The 14,338-nt window shown below is 39.1% G+C and overlaps 1 protein-coding gene across 3 annotated transcripts in view; it reads left to right on the top strand.

Annotated features, from left to right (window-relative positions):
• The window catches only part of LRRC28 (leucine rich repeat containing 28), a 150,959-nt gene that overhangs the window by 118,882 nt on the left and 17,739 nt on the right, over nucleotides 1-14,338 (top strand). For all 3 annotated transcript variants that reach the window (XM_029951734.1, XM_029951732.1, XM_029951733.1), the window contains 2 exons: nucleotides 9,483-9,658; nucleotides 11,910-12,069. In XM_029951734.1, the coding sequence (XP_029807594.1) occupies nucleotides 9,483-9,658; nucleotides 11,910-12,069 (336 nt within the window). The remainder of the gene's footprint in view (nucleotides 1-9,482; nucleotides 9,659-11,909; nucleotides 12,070-14,338) is intronic.

The raw sequence follows: 14,338 nt of genomic DNA, 5'->3' as shown, positions 1-14,338 counted from the left end.
TTTTTGGGTGTGGAGTTTGGTGAGTTCCTTGTATATTTTAGATACTAGCCCTTTATCTGATATGTCATTTGCAACTATCTTTTCCCATTCTGTCAGTTGCCTATTAGTTTAAAAATTGGATTGTTTTAAATTATTGACTTTCTTGAGAGTTGTTTATTCTGAATACATGTCTTTCATCAAATCTGTGACTTGTGCATATTTCCTTCCAGTCTGCGGCTTGTCTGTTGTTTTAACAGAATTATCCAGTATATGTTGTAGCACCTCATAATACTCACCCCCCAACACACACAACAGACTCAAGATACATTTAATTTAATCTGTTAATAAGACCTTTTCCAAAACCCTGTTTGACAGATTACTGTCATTTTCCTGTATAATCATTTCCTTAAATGTGGCCATCCTGCCGGGTAACCAAGTACCGATATTTGTAATGCTTATTTGGTTACTCGCACATCTCCTGGCCCTTAGACTTGTGATGGACCCTGGTGAGCACCCCCAAGTTAGTTTTCTGGCACCATGTGGATGACTCAGTATTCTTTTTCCCATTTCCTTTTTATCTTTTCTCTTTTAGACTTCTTTATCTATGTGTGATGACTCAGAAAACAACTGACCTGTATTTGGAACCACTTAGCTATCAGTATGGAAACTGCTCTGTAGAAGAGAAGCCTGGAACACGTTAGGTGAATTAACAGCAGGAGAACACCGATAATACAGTTAGAAAATGTGTGATAAAAACTTCAGACACTGGTAGATCATTGGCAAGAGAGGGTATCAGAGAAGACTTTATAAAGGAATTAGATTTGGGATGATGAGTAAGATTTGTATTTGGAGTGACAGGATGTGGAAATTCTCAGGCCCAGTTTGGCCTGTCGGCAAGAGTGGCCATGGTGCATTTTTAATAAAGGCAGCATTGCCTAATATAAGTCATAAGATTCAGAATCCACAGGAAAATGGTAAAGCCACACTCATCCATAGGCCCCTTTCTGCTTAAATTCTTTGCATTGACTAAGGTAAGAGGGTCATTTCTTAAAATGTGGTCTGAAGGCTTCCATATTTTGACCCTGCACATCAGTGTAAATTTCATTAGCCTACCAAAAGAACAATATCAATAATTTTGAAGTCCCTTGCGTGCCCCTCTCCAACTGTATGCTCTTCTACAAAATTAGCTACTACTCTGAATTTTGTATTTATCATTCATTTATACTTAGTTATGATTGTGATCTATGTAAATACCTCCCCGTACAGTACATTGTCAAGTTTTGTATCTTTATGTAAATGGATCATGCTCAGTGTGTGCTTCTGTGACCCACTTCTTTCAATGTAACATCTTGTTCTTATTCTCCAGCTTCTTCCCTGTTTTTCTTCTCCCCTTTGGAGAAAGACTTTTCAAAAGTCTGTACTTCCTGTCCCCACTTCCTTTCATTCTCTTATCACCCACACCAGTTAGGCTTTGCTAACCCAGCTCTACGCCAAAACCAACATCTCTGGCGTCACCAGTGACTCCCACATTGGCAAATTCACTTCTCAGTCCTAATCTTTCTTGACCTGTCCAACACTTGATCACGTTCTCTTTCCTGAAACACCTTCCTCATCTGGCTTTCACAACACTCTTTCTTGGCTGCCCTCTTCTGCCACTGTCCATCCCTTCTCAGCCTTCTCCCTGGGCTTGTCTTCACTGTCCTGTTCACGATATATGGGGCTCAGGCCTCACCACTCTCCGCCATCTGTACCTGTTCTCTAGGTCAGGGATTCTCAATCAGGATCGGCAATGCGCCACACCAGCGTGTTTGGAAATGTGTGTAAGTTGGGGAGGGAGCTGACTTTAAGACTTGGCTCTCTACCGACATGTGTTAGGGTGCTAAATGTCCTGCAATGCACACAAAAGTTGTAAACAGTTAAGAACATGTGCCCCCACTAAGTGCTGAGAGCACCCCCAATGAGAAACATTGCTACATTATTTCATGCCATCACAAGTATGCTTTAAATATTATTCATGCATGATTCCCAAATATAGAGCTCCAGCCTGGATCACTGCCTGACTCCTGTATCAAACAGCATCCAATTGGCATTTCTACATGGATGTGTGCAATTAAATGTTAACATATCCATAGTCAAACTCCTAATTCCCTTATCCCCAATTCAGTCTTCCACAATCTGCTACATCTCAGTTGACAGAAACTTCATTCTTCCACTTACTCTGCCCCAAATCTTGGTGGGGTGGGGGTGGGGGGGTCTTTGATTTTGGTTTCTCTCACATCCCACAACCAGCCCATCACATAGTCTGTTCGTTGTCCTTCCAAAAATATATTCAGGCTCTGGTCACTTCTCACTACTTCTTTATTGTCAATTAGACCTAAATTACCATCATCTCCCACCTGGATTATAACTGTAGCCTTCCTACTTCTGTCTCAACTTCCTTGAGTCTATTCTTTACATCGGGTCTGGTGGTGAGCTAGCCAAGTCATAACTCGGATCCCATTCTACCTCTACTCAGTCATCACCCTTGGCATCCCTTATACTTAGCATAAAAGCCAGAGACCTAGAAGTGACTTGTGAACTTGTACATGACTTGCCTTATGGGTTACACCTTCAAATTCCTCTCCTACCATTTTCTCCCTTCCTACCTCCTCTTCAGCCATATTTGCCTTCTCCCTTTCTCTTGAGTGCACCAGAGTCCCACCTCTTTGCACCAGTTTTCCCTCTATCTGGAATACTGTTCTCCCAGAATCTTCTTTTTCATGTTTGTTTATTTATTTTGAGAGAGAAAGGGTGCACATTGGCGAGGGGCAGAGAGAGAGGGAGAGAGAATCCCAAGTAGGCTCCATGCTGCCAGTGCAGAACTCCACACAGGGCTCGATCTCACAAACAATGAGATGACCTGAGCTGAAATCAAGAGTCGGATGCTCAACCAACAGAGCCACCCAGGTGGCCCAGATTTCTTCATAGACTCTAACAGCACATGTGTTACACCTTCCATTGAGATTCTCAGTCTTAGAGCTTCTTAGACATATTAAGAATGGTTATTGGATTGTTTTGGTTTGCTTTGTGTTTTTGAGGTAAAGGAGGAAATAGGAATTGTTGGTTGGTTGGTTTCCTCTCTTCTGGAGGTCTGTGGGTGAATAGTTCTCTACTTAAGAACAGACATTGGTTTGCTTTAAAAGATTTTATACTTCTACAGATAGGGAAGCTGGAGGGAATTGTTTTGAATAGGGTTTATAAATGTAGCAGAAATACCTATGCAGGGATAGAGAGAAACTATGTGGCTGAGTGATTCTGTGAAAAGACTTCTTGCATTTGTGAATTATTTAGAAATGAACAGAATTTGTAATTCGGCTAATCCATTTAGTGATTCCTATATATTTTGTACTCCCAGGGAACTAGTTGACCTAATAGTTTGAATGCTAGTTCTTTGTCCTTTCTTAAACAATCTGTCCTTGAATTTAAAGTTTTCATCGCTACAGCCTTGAAGTTAACATCTTTATGACGTTGGCCTTGCATTTAGTCTTCAATTCTACCAACCTTAAATTTATTTTAAACCTTCAACGTGACAACTTTGAATTTAAAGTCTTTAGAGCAATGACCTTTTTCGTATTGTTCACAGACACATCATTTTCGAAATGTAATGTATAAAACTGAAAAAAAAAAGAATGGTTATTGTAAAGTTTGTATCTGATAATTCTATCCCATTTCATCCTTTTTAAAGTTCTTTTTTTTTAATCTGTTGTTTCTCTTGATTTTATTTTAGACGGTTTTATCTATATCTTAGTTAGTTTTGAGTGCCTGCCAGATGCAGTATGTAAGGGACGGTGACATTATCCTTGGCCTGAAATTGCATTGTGTCCCTGTAGGGAAGACTCAAGCATCTGTGCCTTTTATCAGTTTATTGCTTCTCAGTTTCAGATCTACCCTTTTCCTTGGGGCTGGCCCTTGTAAAATTTTCTCCTTTGTCATCGATTTATGTAAGGCTTTCTCAATTGAGGGCCCTGGAGAGATCACTGCAAGGTCAGAACACGAGGAAGGGATTTCCTTCCTGTTTCCAGGGTGCTGTTCTCTGTGCAGCAGCCAGCAAAAGGACACCCAGTAACAGCACCTCAGCAGCCCTCACTGTCCAGCTGAAGCCCATACTCGCCAGCAAATCTCTCTACTCTCTTATTCCTTTGATCAATACATGGCAGGGACATTTTTTATTTGAAAGAACCAGGTTTTGGTTTTATTTATACTTTCTTTCTATGCTTTGTTTCCTTTCATCAATTTCAGCCCTTGTGTTTTTCAGGATCCTATTCATACTTTGTATTTATTTTGCTTTGCTTCTCCTGGTGTGCATATCACACACACACACACACACACACACACACACACTAACACACATACATCCATGTCTCTGAAACCATCCATAGAATTAAGATTGTAAACATATCTGTCTCTAAGTTTTCTCATGCCCCTTAATAGTCATTCCTTCCTGCCCTCCTTCCTGTCTCCAGACAACCAGTGATCTATGTTCTGTTACTATACATTAATTTGTATTTTCTAGCTTTTTATATGAATGCAATCAGATATATGTACTCTCTTTTTGTCTGGCTTCTTTCACTCACCATAAGGATTTTGAGATTTATTCATGATCTAGTGTGTCAGTAGTTCATTCCTTTTTATTGTTATATAGAATTCCATTCTATGGATGTACCACAGATTGTTTCTATTTAGTTGTTAATGGGCTATTGTGTTGGTTCTAGTGTTTGACTCTATTACAAATAAAGCTGCTATTGACATATGTAAACTGTTTTAATGGTTCTAGACTTAAATTTACTTGGATAAATATCTAGGAGAGGAGAGTCTGGAACGTATAGATCCTTAATTTTTTAAGGAACTGACAGACATTCAACAAGTAACTGCACCATTTTCCATTTCCACCTGCAATATAAGAGATTTTCAGTTCTTCCCTATTTTTGCCACTTTGGGAATAGTCAGCTTTTTAAATTTATCCATCCTAATTGTTCTGCAGTGGTATGTCATTATATTTTAAAATTACATTTCTCCAGTGAGTACGAGTGTACATCTTTGCCTGTCTTATTTGCCGCCCTTAGATCTGCTTTGACATACTGTGTACACCTTTTCCCCATTGCTTCTTGGGTATTTGTGTTCTTACTGAGTTTTGAAAGTTCTTTTATAGATTTCTGGTTACAAATCTTTTATCTTATGTATACTTTGAAAATATTTTCTCCCAGTCCATGGCTGTTGCTTCACTGTCTTAATGAGTCCCTTTAAAGAGCAGACATTTTTTATCTTGATTAGTCCACTTTATCAATTTGGCCCTTTGTGGACCTTGCTTTTGGTATAACCCAAATCACGAAGGTTTTCTCCAGGACTGTCTTCTAGAATTTTTAAGGTTTATATTTACATTTTGGTCTGTGATTCATTTTGAGATAATACTTGTATTTGGTACAAGTATGGCTAAAGTTCCTTTTTTTTTCCTTTCTTTCTCTTTTTTTTTTTTTTTTCTACATATGGACACAGAGTTGTTCCGGCACCATCTGTTCAAAATACCATTCTTTCTCCACTGTACCTTTGTTGAAAATTAGTTGTCCTTATATGTGTGGAGTCTACTTCTAGAAACTCCTTGTTCCATTGATCTACTAGTCTGATTTTTGACCCAATACCATATTGTCTTGATTACCGTAATTTTACTGTAAGTCTTAAAATTAGGTAGTGTTAGTCCTCCAAATTTATTTTCAAAATAGTCTCATTGTTTAATGTTCCCACATAAATTTTAGAATCAGAATTCCAACTTATATTTAAAAAGAAAATCTGCTGTGATTCAGATTATGTTAAACTATAGATCAATTTGAGGAGAATTAATATCTTAGCAATTTTGAGCCTTTCAAACCATGATCACAATAAATGTCTTCATTTCTCAGCAGAGTTTTGTACTTTTCAGTGTACAGGTCATGGATGTCTTTTGTCAGATTTATCCCTAAACATTTCATATTTTTCATTCTGTCATATATGGTATTTAAATCTTTTTCAATTTCCAATGATTATTGCTACCATATAGAAGTAAAAATAACCTTGTATGTTGACCTTGTATCCTCCAGATTTGCTAAGCTCACTTAGTAGTTTCAGTAGTTTTGTTGTTATTGTTGTTTTGTTTTTTGTGGGCTTTTTGGTTTGTTTTTGAGGTTTTTTTGGGTGTGTGTGTGTGTGTGTGTGTGTGTGTGTGTTCTTTTGGACTTTCCACATACACAGTAATATCTTTTGGGAATAAAGGCAATTTTACTTCTTCCTTACAAATCTGGTTGCCCTTCATTTCTTTTTCATGCTTTATTACACTGGCTGTAAGCTCTATACAATGTTAAATACAAGTAGAGAGCAGATAGGTTTCTCTTGCTGAACTTATTGGGAAAACAGTTATTTACCAAGGATAATATTAATTGTTGTTTTGCCATAGATAGCTTTTATCAGATGAATAAATTCCTTTCTATTCCTAATTTGCTAGGAGTTTTTTTTTTTTTTTTAGGAATGGGTGTTGAATTTTGTTAGACAGTTTTTCTGTATATATTGAAATGATTATATGGTTTTTCTTCTTTTAAGTTTTAATACAGTAAATTACATTGATTTTCTAATGTTCATGAAATCTCAGTAAGATAAACCTCATTTGTTCATGGTAACTTGATACATTGTTGAATTCAGTTTGCTAAAATCTTGTTTAGACTTTCCACCCATGTTCAAGAGTGATGCTGGGTTTTTTGTTTGTTTTTTCTCTTGAAATGTGTTTGTCTGGTTTTCTATCAGGATAATGCTGGCTTCATAGAATGAGTTGAGAAGTATTCCAACCTTTTAACTAAAATTCAACTTCTTTAAATATAGGGCTGTTCAACTTACCTATTTCTTGAGGGAGCTTTGTAATTTTTGTCCTTCAAGGACTTTTGTTAGCATAAAGTTGGTTATTACCTTTTTATTATCTGTGGAATTTGGGCAATGTCTGCTTTCTCATTCCTGATACTGATAATCTGTGTCTTCTCTCTGGCTAATCTAGTTAAAAGTTTTTCAATTTTATTGATCTTTTTAAAGTTCCAGCTTTTAATTGAGTTTTCTTTATTATCATCTCGTTTTCTATGTCATTGATTTTCTTAATGCTCTTTATTATTTCTTTTCTTCTATTAAGGTTTAATTTGCTCTTTTATTTCCACTTTCTTAGGTGGGAGCTCTGTAAGTAACATGTTCTTCTTCTAGGCAGTGATTATAATTATTCCTATAATGACCTTTACAGCCAGTTCTAACATCTGTCAGTTCTTGGTTGATTTCCTTGCAAGATTTTTCTCATTATAGGTCATATTTTCTCTCTTACTAGAAAGCCTGGTAATATTTTATTGGATGCCAGACAGTGTGAACTTTACCATGTTGAGTGCTGGATTCTTTTGCATTCATACAACTATTCTTGGTATATGACACAATTAAGTTAATTGGAAACAATTTTATCTTTTCAAATGTGGCTTTTAGGATTTGTTCGATGGGAATGGAGTCATGTTCAGTCTGGTGCTAGTTATTCCTCACTACTGAGATAAGACCCTTCCCTGCACTCTACCTAGCACATCATGAACTGTGAGGTTCAAGTCTGATTGATAAGAATAAGCACAGTTTTCAACCCCGTATGAATGAGGGGCACTGTTCTGGTTCTTTCTCCAGCCTCGGGTAGTTTCTTCACATGCCTGTGCTGATCAGCACTCATCTGAATACTCATGGGGGCCTCTGCAGATCTCCAGAACTCTCTCTTTGTGCATCTTTCTCCTCTAAAGTTCTCTCTCCTGCAAACTCTAGCTGCTTTGGACTCCCTGAACTCTTAGTTCCTTGTCCTCAATTTAAGGTGCCTGTCATCCTGTGACTGATTTCCTCTTCCCTGATTAAACTGTTCTCTTCAATCAGGTCTCCGCTCAAATGTCACCTCCTCAGAAAGACTTATTCTTATTAATACAGCTCTCACTCCCCTCTCACTCTGTTTTATTATATATTTACCTTTTCATTGTCTGTCTCTTCTCACAATAATAAGGCCCAGTTCTGATCTTACATGTATACCTAACCAGATTTCATGCTCATGTGTATCAAATATCCACAAAAATGTTCATGATAGCCCAGCATTGGAAACAGTCCAAATGTTTATCATTGCTACACCCCGGTGAAAATGAATAAACTATAGTACATCTGGCAACATGGATGAATCCCAGAAATAGAATGTTGACAAATGGAGCCAGACACAGAAGATGTCATGTTGTTGCAACAGGCAAAACCAAACAATAATGTTTGAATTTGAAATACTGGTTGCATTTATGATCCAGGTTTTGCCAGGTCAAGGATCCCAGAGGCCTTGCAAGGTTCCTTCCCTTGAGCTGGGTGGAGAAATTGGTTGAGTGAAATCAGTTGAGTCCGATATTGTCTCCTCTGTAAAATCTTCCCTAATTCCCTGAACAGATGGTCACTTTGTCTTCTCTGAACCAACACTAGAACAATTATACTCTAATTTTTCCATTTTCCAAGGGAAGGTGTCATCTTGGTTTGGTTTGGTTTGGTTGTTTTTTGTTTTTTGGTTTTTTTTTTTTTTTTGCTGTTTTACTGTGAGTATCTTTGACTGGCGTAGAGCTGATGCTTTGGAGACGTTTTCTGGTGGAAGGAATGAGCAAGTGCAGGAACTTCAAACAATGAGCCGCGGGCTTCTGCAGCCCACGCCTGTGCCCTCCGATTGCCTGTTTCTAGTTGAGGACAGAGATACCATCTCCCGTTCTATCTGGAGAGCCAAGTTTTGTTGGCACCTGTTTTTCATTAGAGAAGAAAAGTCTTGAGAACTTTTAGGTAACCTGGAGGTCAGATGAGGTCAGACTCCTTAGATTTGGCAACCTGTGGCCATAGGAACAAAGCCACCTCTGCCTTCTGGTTAAGAAGTGGCCACAGAGGATCAGACATAACTTCGTGTATTCACTAGGCTTCGCTGTGAACATTTTCCCCACACGTTTATGGAAGGATCCAATAAAAATCAAAAGGATCCATCAAAAATCAATTTGCTTTGTAGGGTTTTTTTTCCCCACACAAAAATGCTGTGAAACCAAAGTACGAAAACTCAACAGAGTACTCTTTTTTTCTTTTAATTTGGAAGATTTCCACGAACAGGAACTTGGGAAGGGTAATAAAATGAGGGGAAATGGAGCTTCCAGAACAAATTGTGGGGGTCCTAAGAAGGAAAGTGCCTCCAAAGTGTGTCCTTACTGCAAGTAACTGGCCCTCAGCAGTGCTATAGCTGAGTTCCAACTGATGAGTTTACATTTCTGTGCCAGGCTCTATTAAGGAACCCAGGATAGCATCTGTTCACTTTGAAAAGAATTCTGGCAATTCAGCAGCGTCTCAAAAATTTTAATGTATATTTTGATTAACACATTTTTATTGGCACATATATTCTTTTCCTCTTTTGCTAATACTACTGTGAATGTGTCTTTCTGCAGCTGTGGTGCTCCCATTCAAGTTTCCGAGGTGAAGCTGCTTTCCTTTTCATCGGGGCAACTAACCGTGTTCCTGCCTGCTGAGGTGAAGGCCATCGGGACGGAGAAGGACCGCGTCCTGCCCCTGCAGGAGCTGGCCATGAGGAGTCTACACCACACCTGCCACAGTTCCCTTAAAGGTACATGAGGCTTTCCTCTTTTACTGCCTCTTACTTAGTGGTTGGAAATTCTGTTTTATGCTGCCTCTTCTGGCATCCACTTTTCTTATTGTGGTAAAATTTACCATTTTACCAGTTTTAAATGCCCAGTTCAGTGGCATGAAATACATTCACACTGTTGGGCAATGGGACTTTTTTTGTTAATAAAAAAAAGTAATATTTTATCAGCAGTGATTCCTTGAGCATCCCTTACTGACACAGAGAAGCATTTGCTACAACCCGGCCTTCAGTCTTAAAGGACCGAAGTTAAAAGTTAAACTGTGTGGTTTAGGGGCGCCTGGGCAGCTCAGTCGGTTAAGCATCCAACTTCGACTTCAGCTCAGGTCATAATCTCAGAGCTCATGAGTTCGAGCCCTGCATGGGGCTCTGTGCTGTGACAGCTTGGAGCCTGGAGCCTGCTTTGGGTTCTGTGTCTCCTTCTCTCTCCTCCTCCCCCAGCTCACTCTCTCTCTCTCTCTCTCTCTCTCTCTCTCTCTCTCTCTCTCTCTCTCTATGTTAATTTCAACTCTGTGGTTTAATTGAAGGAAATTGGTGTTGGGAACATGTACCTGGTGGAAGCAAGAAGCCTGGCAGAGGCACTTTCTTTTGTAGGAAAAAAAATGCAAAGGTCTTATCCTCAAAGCAAAATTGGGTACCTTCCAGCACAGCAGGTTTTTGTCATGCACCCTCCTCACACCTAAGAAATTATACACCTAAAGGGGAAGCAATATCAGGAGTCTTTGGCACTGTCTCTACAGCTTGTTAACTCTTGGTTTGGAAAGGATTTGGTGGTACATAGATTTCATAGGTGTTGTAATGTGGGTGTCAGAGATGCTTTAAGAAAACAGTAGGCCATTTTATTTTTTGTGTGTTTTGTTGTGTTTTATTTTGTTTGAGAGAGAGAGAGACAGCATAAGCAGGGGAGGGTCAGAGAGAGAGGGAGATACAGAATCTGAAGACAGGCTCCAGGCTCTGAGCGAGCTGTCAGCACAGAGCCTGATGTAGGGCTTGAACTCATGAACCATGAGATCATGAGATCATGACCTGAGCCGAAGCCAGATGCTCAACTGACTAAGCCACCCACATATCCCAGCAGTAGGCCATTTAAAATAAGATACATTTCAAGTTTTTAAAATTGTTAAATGTTTTGTCTTTTAAAAATAAAATCCAGACAACAACATCTAACATCAGCCTTCTAGAAATGACTAATGCAGCGTTGAGTTAGATTTAATACTAAACAGAAAATTGTAATTATTCACCTATGGGTAAGTTCCATTTTTATAAATGGTTATTGGTAAGTCCAAACAGATCTAAAGGATGATAAGATCATTTGTATTTCCTTCCCAAAGACAGGTCCGTAATTTTTAGGTTATGCCTCATTGTGACCATATCTCTTCTCTTCCGGGTGTTTGCCGTCAGTGGGAATTGAGGGTACACTTGGGCTCACGATTGCGGGGCCGCCAGGATATTTTGCTTTCAGTGTTGCTTTTGTATCGCTCAGGCTCAGCTGAGAAGGAGGCCCCCTCTTTTTTTTTTAATGTAATTTATTGTCAAATTGGCTTCCATACGGCACCCAGTGCTCATCCTAACAAGCCCTCCTCCATGCCCATCACCCACGTTCTCCTCTTCCCCACCCCCCTATCAACCCGCAGTTTGTTCTCTGGATTTAAGAGTCTCTTCTGGAGGCCCCCTCTCTGTTAATGACAGCTTTATTAATGAAACAAGGAAAAGCTTGGTCTCATTATTTTTCTTTCTTTGATTTGTTTCCCGCTTTCATTCTTTTCAGTAAATACAATTTAGCGGGAGAAATGCTAAATGCCTAGTCGATTTGGGAAGAACTCAGTGAAAGTCAGCGTTAGTCTTCGGTGCCAGACCTTTTTTATTCTCGGTCTCTCAAAGAACGTTTTGTCAACCCTCTCTGGGTAAATTAATGCCTTTTTTTTTATCTTTGTTCTTAAAGAATATTTGGTGTTGTTCTTTTCTTGCCTCCGCCTCAGGCCAGCTTTTGTTTGCTCTTAAAAGAGCAGATTTAGTATCGAAAAAGTTAAAAAAAAAAAAAAAACCTTTCCTTTCCAAATCATGTAGTGCCTATCAGATAAGTTATTTTCAACATGCTATACTTTTTAACGAGTCGACTGGCCTGAGTAACAAAGAAACATATTTCAAGTCTCGTGTAAGGAAATCTGATTTTTTTTTTTTTTTAATTCACGCCTGATTTTCTCTTGTGTTCCAGATTTGAACTTTCTGTCTCCGATCTCATTACCCAGAAGTCTCCTGGAGCTGCTGCACTGCCCCCTGGGGCACTGTCACCGGTGTAGTGAGCCCATGTTTACGATCGTCTACCCCAAGCTCTTCCCCCTGAGAGAGACGCCGATGGCAGGGCTGCACCAGGGGTAATCATGCCTAAGTGGGCACCAGGGCTTACACCCGGGCGAGGGGCGGAGGCCGTGCCGGGAAGCGCTCTCGAGGTGCCCGGGGTGCTTCCTGAGATACAGCCGAAGGAAACAAAAGCACATTCCCAGCAGCACAAGAAACCCGGACTTCCCTCTATTACCTTCTCGGCCATGTTCAGAAGAGTGCGGTTGCATATATTCTTTAGAGGAGCTCATTCCTGGCCGGGAGCACTTTCCTGCTATTCCGCTATTCACAGTAGTCTTTAGGCAATAAGGAATGTCAGAACAAGATACTTGTTATATAATGGGACCAGCCCAGCCCTTCTGTTTAATCGCCGTTGCTAACTGAAAGTACATGGCTGAACAGTGTGTGTGTGTGTGTGTGTGTGTGTGTCTGTGTGTTTCTGTTTTGAATTTCTAACACTTCCAAATGCCATTCTCTTGCCACTCTCTCTTTCTTGGCGCAGTGCCTTGAATTTGCTAAGAATGTTCACCAAGCAAAAACCCCTATACTGGTAGTTTAAAAAAAGAAAACCAGACAATTAAAATTAGGACATCAAATGAAAAGTCCTCCATTAACACAACCTTAGCATATAGATTAGAACGCCTCACTTATCCATCCAATGGTATTTCGGGGTAGTAACTTTTTCAGAGGACTTGCTATCCTTTATGAGTGCCAAGACGCGTTTCCTTTGTAAGCATTTCTATAGAAAGAGAGCGAGCCTGGCGGGGTGCTGCCCCTCTCCGAGCCTCAGACTGGGAGAGAACATGGTGCCGGGCAGGGCCGTCGTGAGGATTATTGGATGATGAACGTAAGTACCTGATACATAAAGGGTCTTCAACAAGTGGTAGTTACCTTTCCCACCGGTGTGCCCACTCCCTCGCACAACCGCATCTCTCTTCCCCTTATCCCGAATAATCCTGTTTGGTTACACTTTCAGTTCCTGTTTCCACTTCCTGTATTTTTAACGTTTTCTGCTTCATTGTGCCTGCCCGCAAGAAGCCTTCTTCCAAACCTTTCTAAATTCCAGGTGATCACGTCCCCAAATTTAGTGAGATTCCATTTAGATTGGAGTTAAAAGGACTGAGTCAGAGTCTGCGTGTATTACTTCCTACACGAATAAAATTAACACATGGAATAGATACAGTGGAGAAGAAGCCACAGTTGCATATCGGCCAGGGCCCTGACTTGGAGACCTTGGGTGAGGACATAACATCTCTGAGCTTCATCTTTTCATTAATAAGACGAGCATAATCATAATATCTATTTAATAAGGTCATTGTGAGGGTAAATGAGATCATTCATGGAAAGAGCCCACACATGTAATAAATACTAAGTAAGTGGTAACTATTTTAATCTATTTTTTTTTTTTAGCTCAGAGACTTTTAGAAGTTTCTTGTGTGTGTGTTTTTAGTAAATGTTCTTCATATTAGTAAGATATCATCAAAGGGTAATCTTAACTAATTCATTAAACTATCGTAAAATTCTTGTGCATATACAGGTTTTTTTTTTCTATAGAAGACATTTTCTTCCTGAAAATATAAAAATGAAAACAATTCCATATGGTCAAGATACTCTGTCAGGAGCTGATAAAATTCTGAATACCTATTCAACGAGATAAACTTTCTGTTTATCATGGCAATTAATTTATGAAAGGAAATTAGATCCTTCAGATGGAGTCAGTTTTTGGTGTTACCTTTATATGAAATTTGAGGAGCTTATTCAGTATTTGAATATTTTATTTATTGTTACTTATTTCTCTGCTACAACCTAGAGAAATTCAGTGTGAATAATCTTCTATTGCTTTGGCACATAAAATATAATAGTATTAGTTTAATAAAATGAATATATCCAGTACATAAGACTTAGGCAGGGCCTTTTTGTTGAGCAAAGCCAGAAGTGCCTATGTTTATAGCAAAGATGAAATGCCAAGACATAAACATGGCTTTCTGTGGTGAGTTAATGCTAGGGTTGAAATTGAGAGTTTGTGGCTTTCAGTTGGTCCACCAGATTTGCTCCTTCCCATGTTGCTATGGAGATTATATTAAAAGCATTGACTTCAGTTTCTATCGTAGTCTTTTAAGTACTTTCTTTTGTAACTGAAAACCAAATACTTGAATCTCAGTAGCTTACTGCTGAAAATAAACTCAGTATTTTTAATATCATAAACGAACTCTACGAGGTCTTGATAATATTATTTTTAAGTTTTATAATATATTCAGTTTAGCTGGCTTTGCTTGTTGTAAAATAATACATTGTATCAGCCAA

The sequence above is a fragment of the Suricata suricatta genome, chromosome 9 (genome assembly GCF_006229205.1).
Source record: "Suricata suricatta isolate VVHF042 chromosome 9, meerkat_22Aug2017_6uvM2_HiC, whole genome shotgun sequence".
In the NCBI taxonomy this organism is placed as follows: Eukaryota; Metazoa; Chordata; class Mammalia; order Carnivora; family Herpestidae; genus Suricata; species Suricata suricatta.
This window is presented reverse-complemented; position numbering and strand designations above follow the sequence as displayed.